The sequence below is a fragment of the Balaenoptera physalus genome, assembly GCF_965194825.1.
Source record: "Balaenoptera physalus genome assembly, chromosome: 5".
Lineage (NCBI taxonomy): Eukaryota > Metazoa > Chordata > Mammalia > Artiodactyla > Balaenopteridae > Balaenoptera > Balaenoptera physalus.
The window spans coordinates 36558104-36579765 of record NC_138884.1 but is presented as its reverse complement, the minus strand read 5'-3'; the positions used below and the strand labels follow the sequence as shown (position 1 = coordinate 36579765).

General features: G+C 41.4%; 2 protein-coding genes across 3 annotated transcripts in view; one reads left to right on the top strand and one right to left on the bottom strand.

Annotated features, from left to right (window-relative positions):
* The window catches only part of SH3D19 (SH3 domain containing 19), a 191167-nt gene extending 188727 nt beyond the window's left edge, over positions 1 to 2440 (top strand). For both annotated transcript variants that reach the window (XR_014264075.1, XM_082463319.1), the window contains one exon: positions 1433 to 2440. The gene's annotated coding sequence lies outside the window, so the exon portion shown is untranslated. The remainder of the gene's footprint in view (positions 1 to 1432) is intronic.
* A 4029-nt stretch (positions 2441 to 6469) lies between these two features.
* RPS3A (ribosomal protein S3A) lies at positions 6470 to 11765 on the bottom strand. Its single transcript, XM_082463473.1, has 6 exons — positions 11608 to 11765; positions 10743 to 10846; positions 10160 to 10347; positions 7805 to 8013; positions 6828 to 6937; positions 6470 to 6642 (listed from the first exon to the last, which is right to left on the bottom strand). The coding sequence occupies exons 1-6, from the start codon at positions 11667 to 11669 to the stop codon at positions 6521 to 6523; spliced, it is 795 nt and encodes a 264-aa protein (XP_082319599.1). The 5' UTR covers positions 11670 to 11765; the 3' UTR covers positions 6470 to 6520.
* Between the last annotated feature and the right edge of the window lie 9897 nt (positions 11766 to 21662).

Below are 21662 nucleotides of genomic sequence, written 5' to 3'. Positions count from 1 at the left end.
TTGTGTGGCCAAAGTCAGTTGATCCGACTGGGACAGCAACATTGTAACCTAAAAGTGTGTTAACAGTGCTGAGGCACCATCAGCTACCCTGAAAGGTGACCAAAGGACCGGTGTAGTTAGCCCATCAGTAGTCAGTCTATGTGATATGGCCTCAACTACCTCAAGACAAATGGGCTGACTTTTGGCAGGAGTCCCAAGTCTGCCATGCATGAGGAAGAGTTCTTTACTGTGTGCACAGCCCATGATGGTGGACACGTAGCCATGTGTGAGAGCAGTCTCGGTGGTGCAGGCTTGATCAGCACCTTGATTTTACTAGGTCATATCAGAGAACTGGCCTTTACCACAGGTATCTACATGAGTGACCCAGATGGTCCAACCAGCAGCCACAATTTGTTCCCACAACATATGGCCTTTAAAAAGGGTGTTTTAATCTGCCTGAATAGTCTTGCAAGTGGCAGGCCCAAGAGTCAGCAAAGGTGACTGTTCATGACCAGATCTACGAGAACAGCCTTGAGTTCAGCTCACTGAGCAGTGACCAACCACATTCACTTTAGCTCTGCATAGCTGGCGCTGAGGCTGGACAGCCACAGCAGCACAGTGGATACCATCAGCTTTTAACTTAGCTGAGCCACTGGTGATTCAGGTCCAGGTACTTAAGGATCTCTGTGAAGTGAGGGTCCCTTTGAGGCAGCAGCTATGCTTCAGGTAATGTGGTGGGAGACAGTTTTCCAAGAGTTTCTGAGGCTGGCGCATTCCAGAAAACACTATTTTTACTTGACCAGGAAGGTCTCCAATACCCAAAGCATCCAACAAGGAGTCAGGCCTCCTTTCAGTCAATCTCACGTTTAGCAATGGAAGTGTAATAGTACACTGGACTAGCCCAGAGGACCTGACACATACATAAATACTCATAAAATATTTATTTTATAAATAACTTCTTCTTCATTGTGAGTTTTGCTGAAACCCTATCCATGGGATTTGAATGCTTTATTTCCTTATTTACAGCATGTGCCAGTAAGCTTTTTCTGTAGACGGCCAAGAGGCAAAATTGAGGATGTTATGTAAGCAGAAAGAGAGGAAACAAATCTCTGTAAAATTTCTATTAATGAAGTCAAACTATGATGATTATTGAGTAAATTTTTTTCCATAATACAGATCTTTCTTTTGGGGTGGAGTATAACATTTCACCTAATTAGGGTTCAAAGTTAGTGATCCTCCATCATTAAATCAATTCACCTGGCAGCTTGGAGTCTAGGTTTTCAACTATTTCTTCACAATTTGAATATTTGATGGTTGTCCCTTTTAATTTATTTAAAGTGTTATTTTTTTTAAGATTCATCTGTACATGCAAGAAAAAAATTGATTCACCTGTTAATGCTGATGTGTAATGAGATTTTATGTATTACATCTTTGAGGATATTTTCTTACACAGGTCGTACATGTGGCACTCAAAACGTGGAGTTAAGTCACTGTGATTTGCAGTGTAGTGCAAAGTGATGAGGGTACCACATATGGTCTGTCACAACTACTCAACTCTGCCACGGTAGTGCAAAAAGCAGCAACTGACAATACATGAGGATGAAATGAATGTGGCTGTCTTCCAATGAAACTTCACTTGTGGATACTGGAATCTGAATTTCACATAATCTTCACATGTAGTGAAATATTTTAACTTTTTTCAGCCATATAAAAATGGAAAGGCCATTCTTAGTTTGCAGGCCATTCAAAAACAGAAACTGGCCAGGTTTATCCCATGAGCAGTAATTGGCCAACGCGTCTTACAGAGATACAGCCCAAGGAGTTTAATCACATGGATGGTTAGGAACTACAACAGCTGCCAGAAGATCATAGGCAAAGGTCCTGTTAAAAACAAGTCAAGGAGGACTTCCCTGGTGGCACAGTGGTTCAGAGTCCACCTCCCAATGCAGGGGACATGGGTTCGATCCCTGGTCAGGAAGATTCCACATGCCACAGAGCAACTAAGCCTGTGAGCCGCAACTACTGAGCCTGTGCTCTAGGGCCCATGAGCCACAGCTACTGAACTCCGCGCGCCTAGAGCCCGTGCTCCGCAACAAGAGAAACCACCACAATGAGAAGCCCGTGCACCGCAACGAAGAGTAGCCCCCACTGGCCGCAATTAGAGAAAGCCTGCACGCAGCAACATAGACCCAACTCAGCCAAAAATAAATAAATATTAAAAAAAAAAGTCAAGGAAACAGAATAAATGCCAAAAACTATAGTTTAGGAAAATTTTACCCCCCCCCCAAAAAAGTTTTTTTTGAAACTATATATAAAGCTTGTACAGACATTCCTTGGTTTGACTACGCTTTGCATCAAGCAGTTCTACTGGTGTCATTTTTCCAACAGCATTTGCTCAGTTCCTGTCTGTCACATTTTGGTAATTCTTGCAATATTTCAAACCCTCTACCAGCAAAAAGATTATGACTCACTGAAGATTCATATGATGATTAGCATTTTTTAGCAATAAAGTATTTTTAAATTAAGGTATATACATTTTAAGACAATGCTATTGCACTTAATGGACCACAGTATACGGTAAACACAACTCTTATATGCACTGGGAAACCAAAAAATTCCCAAAACTCACTCTGCTGTGATATTCACTTTATTGAGGTGGTCTGGAACCAAACCCACAGTATCTCCAAGGTATGCCTGTACTGCATACCTGAGACTATTCAATCAGACTATTACCAAAACTCATTTTATAAAATTATTCGATTTTAAAGAAACAAAAACTTCTTTTGGGGGCTTCCCTGGAGGCGCAGTGGTTGAGAATCTGCCTGCTAATGCAGGGGACACGGGTTCGAGCCCTGGTCTGGGAAGATCCCACATGCCGCGGAGCAACTGGGCCCGTGAGCCACAGCTGCTGAGCCTGCGTGTCTGGAGCCTGTGCCCCGCAACGGGAGGGGCCGCGATAGTGAAAGGCCCGCGCACCGCGATGAAGAAGAGTGGCCCCCGCTTGCCGCAACTAGAGAAAGCCCTCGCATGAAACGAAGACCCAACACAGCCAAAAATAAATTAAATAAATAAATAAATAAAGTAGCTATTAATTTAAAAAAAAAAACTTCTTTGGGCTTTTAGCCAAAACCAGAAAGTGACTTGTAAGGGAAGGAAAATTAATTATCCTCAGACTTTCATTAGCAATTCTTTATTGCCAGAAGAAAACAGGAGTGGTACACTTAAGGTGCTCAAAGAGCGAACTGAGGATTTTAGATCCAATAAAAGTGACTTTCAGGTATAAAGCAAATAACCAACTGTATTCAACATACAAGAACTCAGAAAATGAACTTCTTGAGCAATCAACCAGAGAACAAGCTTCAGCTAAAAAAACTAGAGCAATGAACTTAAAAGACTGGAAGTGGGCATTAAGAACATATACTTGTAGCACTGAGACCACACAAGGGCTAAGAAGGAGAATGTAAGTTCTGGCCATGTGCTCAAGCAGTGTTAACACAGTACTGTAAAAATGTACTGGGCCATATGCCAAAAAATTTTAAAATTGTTCTCAGTAATTATATTGGTGGTGGTGTTGAGACTTACGCGTGCAATGTGGGATAATGATGGGACATTCTATCAGTCAACATGTCACTGAGAACTTCTTTGCATTTTCCAGCTTTTAGAGGCCACTCACTTCCCTTGGCCCCTGGCCCTTTCTCCATCCTCAAAGCCAGCAACATCGGGCAGTCTTCACATCGCATTATCCCAACCTCCTCTTCAGCCTCACACTTCCACATTTAAGAACTTGTATAATTACATTAGGCTCACCCTAATAATCTAGGATACTCCCCCTAGTATCTTTTCTCCCCACATGAGCGCTCTTCAAATTAGTGGTGCTACTCAAATGTACACATTAAAGAAGCAAAAGCCAATTTCAAATCAAGTGTTAGTTTTGCTACCTATTTCAGTCATGCCTTAACATAAAGGTCTTCAATAACATTTTCAAAGATTCAAAATTTGTATCCCTGGTCACAGAAATTTTCCTGTGAAAGACCAAGATAAATTGTTCTGGGTGGAAAGAATCAAGTAGAGAAAAGCCACCTGTTAATACTTAATATCTATGTATTAAGCATGTAAAATATTAAATGGGAAACTTAAGAATTACCTCTTATAGTATTTTTTATTAGATGGATGTTAAAACTCCTTCAAGTTGGCCTATGGGAAAGTAACTTGATTTTATCAATCATCAAACAAGCCAAACCATTTTTTAAAAAGTAAACATTCTTTTTGGAAGCATTTTCAAATGAACCCTTTCAAAGAGAACCATGCCAAGCCCTATTCAGAGATGTAGCAGATGGGAACTTGACTCGCAGTATCATCTGACTAAATGATGTCCCCCATCAAGAAAACCACCACTTATGTAACTCAATTCCTGGTCCCCACCCTCAATGACCACACTATTGACCCAATTTCTTTCTACCCTGAAAAGGAAACCCGTCATCAGTGAGCTGGACCAAAAAAAGAAAAAAGAAAACTTGTCCACATGGAATTTTTCTAGTAGCCACAGGTGAAACTATAGAAAAAAAAAAATAAGGAAAACAAGGACTAGACAGGGTTTTTAATAAAATCAGCCTATCAGCAGGGTCTGACTTAAGAGGTAAAAGAGCAAGCACTGTGGCCATCTAAGTGAAGAGTGTTCCAAGCACAGGAAAAACGAGTGCCAAAGCCCTACAGTAAGAATGTTCCTAGCTTGTCCAGGACAGTCTGGCTAGAAGAGTAAGGGAAGTGGTAGTAAGAGACAGGTCAGAGGCAAGATCACGAGACCTTTTGGGTGAGCTGACCATCTAAAATAAACTTCCACAAAGTGTGTGGGCAGGGGGACAGACAGGGACATGATGACACAGGGAACCAGGTAAGCAATAAAAATCCAGGTTGGTAATGACTTGCTCCAAGTGATAGCAACGGAGGTAGTAAGAACTGGTTAGATTCCAGATATATTTGGAATGAACTGTGAATGGTCAAGGATGACCACAGAGGACTTTGGTCTAAAAGAGAAGGGTGGATAAAATTGTTGAGCTCAGGAACACCATTTCAGACATGTTAAATGCCTCACTGACATCCAATGAAGATATCAATCAAGTAGGGAGTTGGATAGGCAAACCTGGAGTTCAAAGAAAGATACAGATTAGAAGTAAAAATCTGACAGTTTATTTAAAACCAAGAAATTGAGTAAGAATATCTAGAAAGAGTATTGGCAAACGCCCAGGGCCTCAGCCCTAGGGCTAACACTAAGGCCTGAAACAAACTAGCAAAGGAGAGTAGCCAGCAACATGGGAGGAAAAACCGAGGTGCAATTCCAGAAGACAGTTAAGAAACACAGGGAAAATCGACTGTGAAATGTCACTAACAGAGATCAAGTAAAATGAAGGCCAAGAATGAACCACTGGACTTAGCAATGACATCTCGTAATTTTGACGGCAACAGTTTCCTTAGAGTGGTTGCAGCAGATTCAAGAAAAGTAAAATTAAATACAAGACATATGGTTAACTCTTTTGAGCTTTGCTATAAGGGATCTGAATAGGGGGATATCTGGAAGGGCAGAGGATTTGTTTGTATGCTGATAGGACTTGTAGAAGGAATACTGATAAAGGTGACAATTGGTGGAGCCAAGAACTTGACTAGGCAAGAGAAGGTGGAATCTGATGCTCGTCCTTGCACAATTCACCCAGTTACAAGAAGGAAGGCAGAAAAAGTGAGAAATGCACAGATGGCAGGGTAGAAATAACAGGCATTTATGAGGTCCTCTTGTCATCCGTTCTCAAGAAGCAAGGTCATCAGCTGAACTGAGAATGAGAAAGTTGGAGGTTTGGGAGAAGAGGTACAGAACAGAATGGGTGACCGGCCAGGAGGAAATACTGGATAGTGGGCAGCATTAAATGCCCACTTAATAGGAGACCAATAACCAATTTCTCTCTCTCTCTAGCCAACTTCAGCTTGACCATTAAGGGATACAGTGGGGCATTTACTGCTAGAGAAAAGAGAGCACTTAGATTTTTAAAAACCAAAAGAAAACAAAAAACAAAAACCTAAATGCCACTGTGCTCTTCTGTTTCCACTATGTTATCAGTCTAGTACAGTGGTTCACAAAGCATGGTCTCTGACCACCAGCATCACCTGAAAATGTTAAAAATGCAAATTTTCAGAGCTCACCCTAAAACTACTAAATCAGAAACTCCAGGGGCAGGGCCCTGCAATGTTTTAACAAACCTTCTAGATGATGTGAGAACCACCTTAAAAACTTAACCCATGTAAAGAAAGTGTTTCCTTTTATTCACCATCTCTAACATGTCCAGACCATTCCAGTTGAAAACAGATCACTACCCTTTCTCAGCTACTTAGTAACTAAGAGCAGTGAATAAAATCCACACAAAAGGTCAGAAAAATTCACCACATTACTATCAAATCAGAACACCTGATTATTGTCAGATTATTTAAAAAGACTGATCAGAAATAAAATATCACAAATGAGGTCTTTTATTTGTCGCCATTAAAAGTCTGATTTTTAAACAGATTCCTGGACTGGTGGCTCATATCCATCAGCTCGTTCAACTTTAGCACCTGTCTCGTCCCCAGTAGCTTTTCCAGAACTACTACCTTCACCATGTAGCTCCATGAGTTTTCCCACTAAAAGGAAGAAAAAATTGTTAGTTATAGCATACCATATCTTGAAACAGTTATCTTCAATACTATGCACGCAAGACAAAAAGAAGTACCATCATCTTGGCCTCAAAACAACAACATAAAACCACCAAACAATGTATTTGTCCACACAATTTTTTCTTTCAGGAATCCTGTGGCTTCTCACTTACATTCAAACTTGGGCTTCTTCAGCATTTTTACTTTTCTAACAAAGACATCATGGAGTGGATAAATAGATTGGCAGGCCTTTTCTATGTCTTTTCCGATGCTGTCTGGAATCCTGCAAACCAGTAATGATAAATTAGAATAAACCGACACTTCATTTAATCCACAGTAATCCTCATTCTGTTATTGCCCCTTCATAGGTGAAGGTTAAATGATCTGAATTCTACAGCTAGTTAGTAGCAAAACTAGCACTTGAGCCTTCTGAGTCCAAGCCTTATGCCTTTTTCATACACCCCTCTTAGCCAACTGCATGGGAACATCAGAAAAATGTTAACAGTTTTATCATCAGACATCATCTGGGACCGAAACATTTTATCATCACTTATCCCCATACATAACTGATTGTGAAGGGTTTATCTATTCAATGCATTTTCTAAGGCAAAGGCAAGTCCTGGGCTTCAAGTCTCACTGCCAGGAGAGAGCTTCATCCAAAAAAAGGATAAATAAACCAACAAATAACATTTACTGAACACTTAATATGCTTTCATTTCAAGAAATGCAGCTAGGGCTTCCCTGGTGGCGCAGTGGTTGAGAATCTGCCTGCCAATGCAGGGGACACGGGTTCGAGCCCTGGTCTGGGAAGATCCCACATGCCGCGGAGCAAGTAGGCCCGTGAGCCACAATTACTGAGCCTGCGCGTCTGGAGCCTGTGCTCCGCAACAAGAGAGGCCGCGATAGTGAGAGGCCCGCGCACTGCGATGAAGAGTGGCCCCCGCTTGCCACAACTAGAGAAGGCCCTCGCACAGAAACGAAGACCCACCCAACACAGCCATAAATAAATTAATAAATACTTTAAAAAAATAAATAAAAATTTTTTTAAAAAAAAGAAATGCAGCTTGACGGTTTCACAGACAGAATTTAAACATAGGTCTGACCCCACCTTGTCTCATCTGAGGGTTGTGTTGTGAGGGAAAACACTTACAATTTATTGACCACCTCTTTCAAGTCATTTGTCTGCACCTCTCGGGTCATGATTTCCATCATCTTCTTGCGGATCTGGCGGACCTGCTGGTGCTGGGCATAAGAGGTCTTCCGAATCTGATTGTTGCGTTTTTTAGTAAAACCCACACAGAAGAGACGAAGCAAATATCCATCGGTAGTCTTGACATCAACGTGAGCTTCAATCATGGTCTAGTGAAAAAAAGATGTGCCAGGTTTTAATGTTACCTATTTTTACCTCTCAAATTCTAATCTTAAAAAAAGTGGGGCTTCCCTGGTGTCGCAGTGGTTACGAATCCGCCTGCCAATTCAGGGGGCACAGGTTCAAGCCCTGGTCTGGGAAGATCCCACATGCCGCGGAGCAACTAAGCCCGTGCGCCCCAACTACTGAGCCTGCACTCTAGAGCCTACGAGCCACAACTACTGAAGTCCACGTGCCACAACAACTGAAGCCCGTGCACCTAGAGCCCATGCTCCGCAACAAGAAGCCCGCGCACTGCAACAAAGAGTAGCCCCCGCTCACCGCCAACTAGAGAAAGCCTGCGTGCAGCAACAAAGACCCAACACAGCCAAAAATAATAAATAAATAAAATTTTTTAAGTGGAGGCCAAGGACTCATTACACATATTAAGTATAATATAAATGACTAATTTACAGAGTTAACCTCCTTGAAGTGAACTTACCAACAATTACCCCAAATTCTTGCTCTCCTCCATACCTAATTAAATAAGTACGGAGTCCTCTCAGCTGTCTTCCCCCTCCCCTCTAGGTTATCACTATCTCCCCACAGCAACCCCCCTTTCACGTATACATGCCTTTTACAGACACATGCCAGCCTTTAACCACCTGCTCCTCCCCCAATCAATTCTTTAACTCTGCAAGGAAGAGAAAAATAGGTTCCAAGGGACTCTACAATACCGACATCTAAACCTATTCCATTTTAAAAAGTGCGTTCTGAATCGTTGAAATGTTGTAATACATATATTTTAAAATGTCCTTTATGTTCCAAACTAAAGCCAAGCTGAGGATTAAATATTTAACTTCACAACTATAATTTTTAAAAATCCATCATTAGTCTTATTACTACCTAAATTCAAAAAACAAAAACTATCTTAGGTACCAACAAAAACTAATTGACTTCTTTGCATTTTGTTAATTTTATCTTAGTCTAAAAAATGAATATAATACAATTATAGTGAAAGGACCTTAAAATATTTCCAGAAATGCAACTATAAAACCTTAGGAGAGTATCAGAAATAAATGTAACAGTGTAATCATATCATACGGGACCGAAACATTTTGTCATCATTCATTCCAACACAAAAAACATCCCCAAACAGGATGGTTAGGCAGACACATCTGAACCATTATTTCCTGTAGTTAAACCAATGGGTACTAATGCTTTGTGTGTCGAGCTCTGTACTAAGCATGTTTACATGGATCTTTTATTTCATCCTCATAATTCCATGAGCTAATATTCTATTTTTTTTGGCTGAGCTGTGTCTTCGTTGCTGCATGGGGGCTTTCTCTAGTTGTGACGAGCAGGGGTTACTCTTTGCTGTGGTGCACGGGCTTCTCACTGAGGTGGCTTCTCTTATTGCGGAGCAAGGGCTCTAGGCGCGCAGGCTTCACTAGTTGTGGCTCGAGGGCCCTAGAGCACAGGCTCAGTAGTTGTGGCACACGGGCTTAGTTGCTCCGCGGGATGTGGGGTCTTCCCGGTCCAGAGCTCGAAACCGGTCCCCTGCATTGGCAGGTGGATTCTTAACCACTGCGCCACCAGGGAAGCCCCATGAGCTAATATTCTTACCTACATCTTACGGATAAAGAAACCAAGGCTTAGCAAGCTTTAAGTTACTTTCCAAAGAGAACATAACTGGGAAAAAGAGCCAAAATTTCAGTCTCACACCAGGCTCTGCCACTCCTATTATAGCACAATAGATAATCAAAACTAGCCCAATCCATCCATTCACTAGATTCTGATGTCCAAAGGTATTCTGAGGACAGGCAAAGCTAAAACTGCAAACCTGCACCTAAATGTTCTTCAACCAGCCACTAATCCATGCAGCAAAAAAACCCTGATGATAATCCAATATTAAATCTTGAACTCAATTTAAACAAATAAATAACTAAATTTAATTTAAACAGCCTCACTGCTGTTGCTCAAGTTCAACAGTGCCGATCCAAGAGTGCACACTTAATAAAAGCAAGAAAACATGAAGGACTTAAAATGAAATCTAAACCTCAAATGCACAACACGCTCCTTTCCTGACATTAAATCATGACATCTTTGGTCATGCACGGCACAGCACCATGCACTTTAGAGAACTTTTGTTCTCACCTGCCATTTTTTGACCATGGAGCACATTTTGTCACGGGTAAGATCCATGCCATGGAAATTAGTCAGGCAGTTTTTGCCCTGAACATCCTCAGTAATAAGCTTGAATTTTCTAAATGCAACTTCATCATTCTGCAGATCAGCAAGGCTCACTTCAAACACACGACCCTTGAGGCCATCAGATGCGATTTCTACAAAACAAGAATCAATTGTTAACGTTAGGGAACCACATAAGCAAAGTCAAGCCAACTAAGTTAATAGTCAAGCATTAAGTTTAGAAACCTAATGATAAATTATAAAGACCTTAACTTTTGTCAACCAAATCCACATGGACACCAACGACTTACTGACAGGGCTCATCAGAAGCTCAAAACTACCCATGCACATTTCATTGGTAATTCTAAAAGTGCCATCTTGCTTCTACAAGTGCTGTACTAAAAACAAGCCCCAAAGGGCCCAAAGCTGCAACCAAGAGCTGACACTTCCTTAATGTATCCCACCACAGAACAAAAAGTAGACCAAGTAGACCAAGATACATACATGTCTCAGTTTAAGAAAAAATACAAACGAAGAAAAATATACTCACTGGTTCCTTGAGTTCTCGTGACTAGTGTTTTCCCAATATTTCTTATATTGAACATAGCTGGCGCTTTCACATCATACCAGTCTTTCTTAGAAAATGGGTCAACCCTGGATTTAAAAACATGCTTAAATTTTATCGCAGATCACATAATTTTTTTTAACTTCCCTCATTCCAATTACTCTAAAAAGCTAACTAACAATGTAGACACTGGTGTAAACTATTCCTCGCAGTTAGGTGAGGGGCGCATATGTAAAATCTAGTTCTTCCCACCATGTCTATTTCACTGTGCAGGCCTGACACTTTGGTAATTATGCCAGGAACATATACACTCCCACCCCCCCACCCCACCCATCAGTGCTTCCACTACACCGGCAACACTGCCTCCAAATAACATGCACGTCTCTTCAACTTTACTGGTACATGAAAACACATACTGGTAACCCAGGCTCCTTAGGGCCTCAAGCTAGCAGGAGCTCCCAGGTTCCACCCGGCCCAAGCAGGGGAGGGACGCGAGGTCCCGGATGGACAAGAAAAGTGCCTTTCACAACTCCAGCTCTTGGAAGGGCATTACCCGAGAAACTTACGAGGCCCGGGAGCCCACAAAACGGAACACGCCAGTCCCTAGTTGCGGCAGCAATCCGACTCAAAAGGGGCGCGCATAAGGCCCACAAGGCCAGGGGGTAAGCAGCGGGTCCGCCGCAAAGCAGCACCCAGATCCGCCAGGCTGCGGTTCGGAATTCACCAACCCGGCACGGCCCGCGCAATCCAACTAGCATCCTCGCCATCCGGCCCACACCACGACTGAGAAACCGCCCGCCGACTCCAGTAGGACCCCCAAAACCGGGGGGCCACGACAGTTGCCACTTACACTTTCTTCTTGGCTCCCTTTTTACCGCCTTTCGTAAGGCGCTTGTTCTTCCCGACCGCCATAGTGCTGCTCCTAGAGCCAAAAGGGCGGAAGTTAAACTCGCGCGAGATCTTAGGGGTGCGGGGCGGGACGCTCTGTCTACGTGACCTTCGATCTTAGTTCTTCCGGCCTCAAGAATATCGCGACATCAGAGAGAGGCACGCGTCTGACCGTGGCTGCGACAGCGCCCTCGAGTGGGGGGAGGCTGCGCAGCACGCCGCGGGCCGCTCGCTGTGGGGGCCGCGCTCGGAGGCGGGGGCGCTGGCAACCTGAGGCGCGGACTCCTTGGTTACCTGAGGTTCCCGTGGCTCTGACGCCCGGAAGTAGGTTTCCGTGGGAGGACGCCCACTCAGCATCGTTCGAAGCTGAACTCACCTTCAAGCCTGTTTCTTCTTCGACAGCGTGGGATTAGAGATCAGACAGCAGATCTAGGTTCATAAGCTAATTTCAGTATTTAGCCTTGTGACCTGTCTATGCTTCAGTTTCCTCGTATTTAAAATGGAGGCAGTAGTGTGCTCTATCTCGTAAGATTGTTAGGATTAAATAAGAATAACTTCTGAGATATTGGTAAGGTTCTGTTTGTTGATAAGGATGCTGGTTAGTGGAGTACGTTCGCTTTGTGAACAACCATCAAGCTGTACGCTTACTTGTGTACTTTTCTGTAAGTTTCCTATACATTAATAAAAAGTGTTGGATTTTTTGTTTGTTTTAATGGAGTGAGTGCTGCTCATTTTCTCCCTGACGGACTATGGTTCCAGTTTTGCCAGATACTTCAATTTTTCAAGAAAAGTTTATTTTAATTGCAGGGGATAACGAAATACATTCTGGCTAGATGTGGCCTGCTAGCTTCAAGTGTGACGTCCCTGGAAAGCTGGCCCATACAGGCTTGGTACTCAGCCAGTGGTATGTTGAGTTCCCTTCTCTAACTTCCCGTCTGGCAAAAAACCCTGCAACCAAGCCAGAAACCTACCCCGACTCACATCACTCCCACAAGCCTTTAAGTCCTTTAATCTCTTCCAGTCTTTCTAACCTACATCCCTTACCTCCTATGACCCTCACTTTCTAAAACAATCTTCCTAAATCTCCAATCCTAGCCTAAAATCTTTCCATTCCATTCATCTCAGTTGCTTATAGGATAGTCAAGTTCTTATTTCACAACAATGTGAATATACCTAACACTACTGAACTGTAAACTTAAAAATGTTTAAAATGGTAAATTTTATGTTGTGTTTTTTATCACAATTATTAAAAAAAAATCAAAGTCCTTAGCTGAGCCTATAAAACCTCTTTTATCTTGAGTTACCTCCCTTTTCATCCTCTCCTTATCTTAGTCTTTAGTGGATACCCCAACTCTGGCCATCTAGAACTATTTAAAATTTTCTCTTGCCTCCATTGCTTTTCCCTCATCAGCAGGCAAATACCTGTGCATTTTCAAGACAGCTTAGCTTCATTTCTTCTTTTACTAAGAGGTTGATTCCCCAAACAGGCTTTCCCTCACACGTGCTCCCAGAAGACCTAACACTACTTAACTTGTTAGTAACTACAGATCAATGTGTCCCTTTCTCACTGTAAGCAGGAGGGCATACAGTGCAGTCATTTTCTTATTTGTGCCCATTTCTTAGCACATAGTGGGCCCTCATAATATTTGTTGGCTGAATAGATAATAGTAGACAACATTGATGGTATTCCCAGTCTTTTGAACTTTGTGGGTCAGTCTAAATTTTCAAAATAATTTTGGGACTCAACATGACAGCAATTTTTAAATTTCAACAGTCTGTGAGACAAAACCAAAAATAACTGCCATTTTCTATTAGCCTCATTTCATTTTAAAATTATATTTTGACCCCCAAAATAAAAATAAAAAACATATCCTCTAAAAAGTCAGTCCTTTTAAATAAATAAATGCAGCTTTATGAAAAACTCCATAGACCTTATTTTTCTTGTCTCCTCGCAGATTAGTGAATACTAGTAACCAGTGGAAATCAATGAGTCCTTCCAAATATAATATTGAGTCTAATAAACTCTGTATTAATTCTATACTTACAGTTACCTTAACTAAGTTTACTTCATACGTGGCACTTCACTAGTTTAAAAATTTCCCAATGGAAAATGTTATTGACCCACAGGTCAGACTAAAAACTGAACTTTCCTTCTACCTAAGGTAAGTCTGATTCCTCTTTCTGCCCAAGAGTGAAAGAGCCACAGGGGAGGCGTTAATGAAGTCAGCTGCATCTAGTTTATTCTGGAGAAACCAGCACCTAAGGGATTTGTCTGAGGTACAAATTTCAGTCCTCAACTTTGTCTTGTAATGAAAGGTTTTTTTAAAATAAAATTGTATTTCCCTTACACTGTTACATTAAATGGTGCAATCATCAGTTTTAATTAAATTATATTGAATAAAAGATAGCATGGGAGGTGTGAAATCAGTTTATTGGGTCTCAACCATCTAGGAATTTCAAAATTCAGATAGAATAAAATGGAACAGAAAAATATGAGTACCTCAAACCTAGAAAGGTGTCCGTAGCATTTTATTAATTTTCTTTCCATCTGTGACTAATCTATTAAATCCATCCAATGATTTTTTTGAATTCTGATTGCTGTTTTTTATTTCTAAAAGTTCCATTTCATCCTTTTTCAGTTTCTGTCACTTTTTAAACTTTATTTTTTATTGAGGTTACATTGCTTCATAACATCATATAAGTTTCATACGTTCAATTTATATCACTTTGTTGTTCCTTATTCTTTCAGACATCTTCAATCTAGATCTAAACCCAGTAAGCATAAGTGTGATTGATATCTGAAGCAGGGTGGGCAGTCTTGTAAGACTGTGCCGTTAACCTGTCGAATTGAGAATTGAGTTAAATTGTAGGACACCCAGCTGGTGCCCAAGAATTGGTTGTTGGTGTGGGAATGGCACCTGCCCATGTTGGAATGGGTTCCAAAATTGTCATAACATCATTTTCTCCCAGTCTGTAAACACCCCCGATCTCATTTCCTTTTCTTCTCAGCAGCAGCCCATGGTTATTCATGTAAACAACATACTTTTTCACCAAAACTCTGTACTTCCTTGCAGCCTTAGCCTTCTCTGACCCTGCCCAGAAAACCCTAAGCCTAGTTCAATGTGTAATTTACTTTCCCATGGTAGTATTTCCCCCAGTTCTTTCACTCCTCCCTGTATCTATGACCTTGTGTTGTCCCCTCTCACACTGACTCTGGGCTTGATAGTATTTCTTGCTTTAGTCAAGGGACATTAGCAACTATGACTTGAGCAATGGCTTAAAAGATGCGGGCACATGTGGGGTTTGCTCTTCCTGCTCTTTGGAACACTGAGCTCACTAAGTGAAGAAGCCTGAGCTAGCCTGCTGGAGAAGGAGAGGACATTTGAAGCAGAAATAACAAGGCCCAGCTGAGGTCTCTCCACAACAACCGGTCTACCAACAATCAAGTATTTGAAAAAGGCCATCCTAGACCATTTAATCCAACTGAGCTGGCCCAGAACAGAAGAACCACCCAGCTGACACATAGAATCATGAGAAATAATAAATGTTTGCTGTTTTAAGTCATTAAGTGTTGGGAGAATTTGATTTGCAGCAAAAACTAGCATGCATTTTTCTCTACCCTTACATTTACCCTTACCCTCATGGCATGGTTAGAGAAGACTGCACATTTCAGACTGGAACTACTAGAAATTAATGGTATTAAAGGATTGGGCCCCTGACAATCCTTTTATCTGTCAGCTCCCCTTCCTGTTCCTCTCAATATGTGACTATTTCAGTTGCTCACCATGCTATTCCTGTCCCCAACTCAGCCTATCCCCTGTCATTTTTAGAAAATGACCTTGTCGCCTACTTCAGATAAGGTGGGGCTTGCAGGCTACAGGAAGGACTCAGTGTTCTTCTGTGTGGGATGAGAAGCCATTGGAGGCTTTTGAGCAGTGGAGTGACACGGGCTGCTGCGGGGAGAATAAGCAAGAGTGGTGGAGCAAAAGTAGAAACAAGAAGTTAAACGAGATGACGGTAGCTTGGTCTAGGGAGATAGAGGAGGGAGTGCAGAGGGTGGAGAGCTGTGGAAACAGGACACTATTTGTGGAAACCAAAATGCAAGTGAAAGGACTTCTCTGGCGATCTAGTAGCTAAGAACTCGCCTTCCAGTGCAGGGGACGTGGCTTTGATCCCTGGTCGAGGAACTAAGATCCCACACGCCGTGGGGCAACTAAGCCTGCGTGCTGCAACTACTGAACCCGCACACCACAACAAGAAAGAAGCCTGTGCACCGCAGTGAAGAGCCCGCACGCTGCAACGGAAGATCCCACGTGCCAAAATACCACAACGAAGATCCTGCAACCAAGACCCGATGCAGCCAAATAAATAAATAAATAAATAAATAAATAAATAAGTACAATAAATGCAAATGACGTCCTCTGGACTTGTGAAGTGCAGTTGCCCTGGGTGGAAGGACGTAGCAAAAATTCTGGTTATATTTTGAAGATAAGAGCCAAAAGAATTTGCTGATGATACGGGAAGACAAAAAGGAATCAAGGATAATCACATTTTACTATAATGATTTTTCTTTAAATTGGTGCTTACCTACCCCATCCCCTTCTTAGAAGAAGGCAGAGACAGTCCTAAATATCTCTCTTTGTATACTAGTCTTGAATGAATGAATGAATGACTCAATCAATAGATGAATCCTAAGTAATATTTTTACTTTATGTCAGATTACACATTTTTGTTGGAAATTTAGTTTTCTCCTTTCTTTTCTATTTGCAAAATGAAATAGTACATATAATGAGTTCTCATTGTAGAGGTGTTCCAGGTGGGATTATGAAAATGTACTCTATTTTCTCCCAAAGCACAATGATCAGAACAGTACAGGTCAACAAACTATGATCAGCTGGCAATGAAATAAGGAGCTTTTGAGAGAATGAAATCAATTATGTCACTGAATACACTGTTTAGTTCAGCTGACTGTTTTTTTCTGTAGTAAAACTTTGTCTACTGAGGAAGTAGTACTCTGATTTGCATTCCAGTTTAAGCTCATCTTGTTGCCAACTGGCACATTTTGTTGCACTGCGACAAAGGATCAGCTGGATTCTGCTGCAGAATATCTTACTGGGCATGCCAAACACATTAAAGGCCTGGAAAATTTCTTGAAGATGCTCTTCAGGGTTATATAAGGGAGATGATATATTTGAAAATGAGAAAATAAAGTTTTTGAAAGGACTTTAAAAGGTTTAAAGGCCACAAGGTATAGCAGAAAAACATGGATTTTGAAGCCAGACCTGGTTTCAAACCATTGCTCTGTCACCTACTATGTGACTTTATATTATAGTCTTTGTTTTCTCACTGGTAAGTGGGAATAATACCTACCTCCTGTGGTTATTGTAAAGTTTAAATGATACAACGGAAGCCTAGCACAGGTATTAACACATAGTAGACACTCAGTAACTGTTAACTCTCTTTTTCTCTATCCAAAATAAATGTCAGATTTACTACCTAGCTTTGTCTCAGCTGCCCAGTCACACTCAGGTCAACAGCTCGCTGTCCTCGACTTTGTTAAACATCAAGGGTCGCTCTCGTTGGAGCCATTTCCCCTGCCTAACTCAGCCTGTGTGGTTTGCTGTGGATGGCAGACGGGAAGAAGGAACTTGTCCAGGGAGCAAAGCAAGACAATTGAGAAGGAAGGCTGAGATTGTATCTGTGCACTGTGATATTAGCGTCATTGCAGAAGTACAGTAGTACAATCAAACAGGATTCCTTATTACCATTGCTATCACTAAGGACAGCACACATCCTAGGGACACTCACATTTTTTTGGTTGTTGTTGATACCCATACAGCCATTGCTGCTGGTTTTAGGTGGGAATTGAAACGACTTCCCATATACTGTAAGAGTATAAGTAGTGGAACTTTTCTTCTGGACAACATTTCACAAAGTGAAAAGCTAGGATAGAATCTAGTATTGTCACTATTTGGTATCATGTAGATCTGTGTTCAGTCTCACATCACATAGTAGTTTGACTTCAGAAAAGTTTTTGATCTTTCTGAACTTGTCTTCACCTTACTCTGTGAGTGGGAAGTTGAGTTCAAGGTCGCCATGCTGTACAACTCCAGGGAGTGCCACTCACGTAGATTGCACAAGGTGTTAAGCAAAAACTTGATTCAGAAACTGTAACAAGACTTCAATAATAGCGACATAAACAAGGTAGAAATTATTTGTTACTCATGTGGCAGTCCCAGCGTATACAGTCCAGGGCTGACACATAGGCTCGATGATACTGGGGATTTAGATTTCAAGATTTCATCAGTCTTATTATTCTGCCATCCATAATATGTTGCTCTCATCCATGCAGCCCAAGATGAAAAGTTAACATTTAGTCCAGCAGCAAGAGGGAAAAGCAAAGAGGAAGGCATGTTTCTTTCCTTGCAGAATACCATCTACAACAGTGGTCCCCAACCTTTTTAGCACCAGGGACCGGTTCGTGGAAGACAATTTTTCCACGGATGGGGGTGGGGTGTGGGGAATGGTTCAGGCGGTAATGCGAGCAGTGGGGAGCGATGGGGAGTGGCAGATGAAGCTTCGCTTGCTCGCCTGCCTCTCACCCCCTGCTTTGCGGCTTGGTTCCTAACAGGCCACAGACCAGTACTGGTCCACGGCCCGAGGGTTGGGGAGCCCTGATCTCCAAGTTCTTTTTTTTTTTTTTTTGGCCAAGCTGTGCTGATTTTGATCGGAAACTTGGTTCATAAGAACTGAGTTGGATAATGAAAGTGGTGGTAAGCAAATTTAGGTGAGCAGTTCAGAGGACCCCAAAACAGTGTCCAAATGACTGAGAGTCATTTTGAACTGTCACTTAGGGGATAAACCAGTGGTACAGGGAAGAAAGGATCTTGGTTCTGGAGGGAATTTAGTCTGGGCCTAGGTGGAAATATTTTGTTTGTTTGTTTGTTTTTAAATTTATTTTATTGAACTATAGTTGATTTACAATGTTGTGTTAATTTCTGCTATACAGAAAAGTGATTCAGTTATACATATATATATACATATTCTTTTTCATATTCTTTTCCATTATGGTTTATCACAGGATATTGAATGTATTTCCCTGTGCTATACAGTAGGACCTTGTTGTTTACCCATTCTGTATATAATAGTTTACCTCTGCTAACCCCAAACCCTCACTCCATTCCTCCCCCTTGGCAACCACAAGTCTATTTTCTTTTTATTTCTTTTTTATAACATCTTTTGGGAGGTCTGACGTCTTCTGCCAGCGTTCAGCGGGTGTTCTGTAGGAGCAGTTCCATGTGTAGATGTATTTCTAATGTATCTGTGGGAAGGAAGGTGATCTCCACGTCTTACTCTTCTACCTTCTTGCCCAGACACCCCCACAAGTCTATTTTCTATGTCTGTGAGTCTTTTTCTGTTTGATAGATAAGTTCATTTGTGTCATATTTTAGATTCCACATATAAGCGATATATGGTATTTGTCTTCCTCTTTCTGACTTACTTTGCTTAGTATGATAATCTCTAGGTCCATTCATGTTGCTGCAAATGGCATTATTTCATTCTTTTTTATGACTGAGTAGTATTCCATTGTATATATGTACCACATCTTCTTTATCCATTCATCTGTTGATGGACATTTAGGTTATTTCCATTGTGAATAGTGCTGCTATGAACATAGGGTTGCATGTATCTTTTTGAATTATAGTTTTGTCCAGGCATATGCCCAGGAGTGGGATTGCTGGATCATATGGCAACTCTATTTTTAGTTTTTTGAGGAACCTGCATATTGTTTTCTGTAGCGGCTGCACCAACTTACATTCCCACCAACAGGATAGGAGGGTTCCCTTTTCTCCACCCCCTCTCCAGCATTTGTTATTTGTAGACTTTTTAATGATGACCATTCTAACCAGTGTGAGGTGGTTAGGTGGAAATATTTTTGACTAACAGGACAGAATAGGTCTATTTCTGATTCTGGGGGTCAGAAATAGAGAAAGGTACTTTGACAAGAGGGGAGTAAACAGACAATGATTTTAAGGCAAGTGCATTCACTCACACATTTATGTATTTATTCATTCATTAGTGGTAGGTACTATGAGATCATGGGGGTATAAAACATAAGCTCTGCCCTCAAGAATCTTACGGTCTAGCATGCTAAGGAGATTGAGTAATGTAGTCCTGTATACTTACACATGACCTAATCTGTACACAGATTCTACTCAGTGACACCTTCAAATGGTACAGTAAAACAGCAGTATATGTACCACCATAAAGTTCATGTATAGTCAAGTCAAATTATGAAGACTTCAGAAACATCATGCATGTTGTCAGAATTCCCTGGCAGTCCAGTGGTCAAGACTCAGCGCTTTCATTGCAGGGGGCCTGGGGTTGAATCCCTGGTCGGGGAACTAAGATCCCATAAGCCCCTCAGTGTAGCCAAAAAAAAAAGAAACATTATGCATGTTGTTTAAACTTTTGCTCATAATAAATATCCACATACAATTTTCTACCCTCAGCTCCTGAAGTCTGTACTGCAAACAGCATGGACATCCTCTTAAATAGAATCTCTGCAATGATGTTCATCGTAACAAGATTTTTACTTGTAAATCAGATATTTATTCATTCAATAGTATTATCCAGGGCTTCCCTGGTGGCGCAGTGGTTAAGAATCCGCCTGCCAATGCAGGGGACAAGGGTTCGAGCCCTGGTCCGGGAAGATCCCACATGCTGCGGAGCAGCTAAGCCCGTGCGCCACAACTACCGAGCCTGCGCTCTAGAGCCCGCGAGCCACAACTACTGAGCCTGCGTGCCACAACTACTGAAGCCCGCGTGCCTAAACCCCGTGCTCCACAACAAGAGAAGCCACCGCAATGAGAAGCCCACACACCGCAACGAAGAGTAGCCCCCACTCACCGCAACCAGAGAAAGCCCACACACAGCAACGAAGACCCAATGCACCCAAAAATAAAAAAAATAATAAAATTAAAAAAAAAAATAATTATCCAGATACATAATGTGACCTTTATCCTCTCAGTACATCCTTTATTTTGAGACCTTCCCCAAAACTGTGATAACTGTGTAATTTGCAATTAACTGACATGGCTTCAATTCCAGCTTCCCCACCAACTAGTCCTGTAATCACAGGCAAGTCACTTAATCCCTCTGAGCTTTAGGTCCCTGCAAAATGGAGATAGTAATGCCTGGCCTATCTACCTGGCAGGATTATTTTCATACTCTCAGTAAAAGTATTAATAAAAAAATACAGGGAAACAGTGATTTTTTAAAAATTGCTATAATTTCAGACCTGGAGCATATATCAGCATCCAAAGTGGTATTTAAATTGCCACCTAATTTTTCTGGGCATCTTGAAAGATGAGCTCAGACTGAATTTCTCTTTTCCTCTGCTAACCTACCACACAACTTCATGTTTTCTATTCCTATTCCTGTTTCTGCATTTTTCCTTCTCAATAATTGCTAAAATGAGAAGTGCTTTAAGTTATTTAAGCTGCTGGTAGTTACACTGAAAATACAGAGAAAACAGGTAGAAGTTTTTGTTATATTATGGCAGTGAGAAAGAAAATTAACATGGTAGAAGTCCTGACATGGTAGTAGAATTATTTACGTTATCTCACTTAATCTCTTACAGCCTTCACAAGAACACTGTAAGATAGCATTATTAAACGAGGAAACAAGACTCAGTGGTTTAGTGACTTGCCCCAAATCACACAGCTATAAATGTAGAGCTGGGATCAAACCCAAGTTTGATTACAGAGATTAATGTTTTTCCTCTAACAAATTCCCAGGTGATATTGCCTCTGCTGGTCTTGCTCTACATTTTAAGAACTGCTTGACAAGACTACTGTATTGATCATCTAGTATCTGTAATACTGTGTTCAACACTGGGTTAGAAACTCAGCATATACGGGATAGGGAACAACTCAGGTTACCCCTCTTGAAACACATACACTCCTTTTGTGTGTGTGTGTGCACTAAAAAATAGTTAGAGGAATAAAAAACACA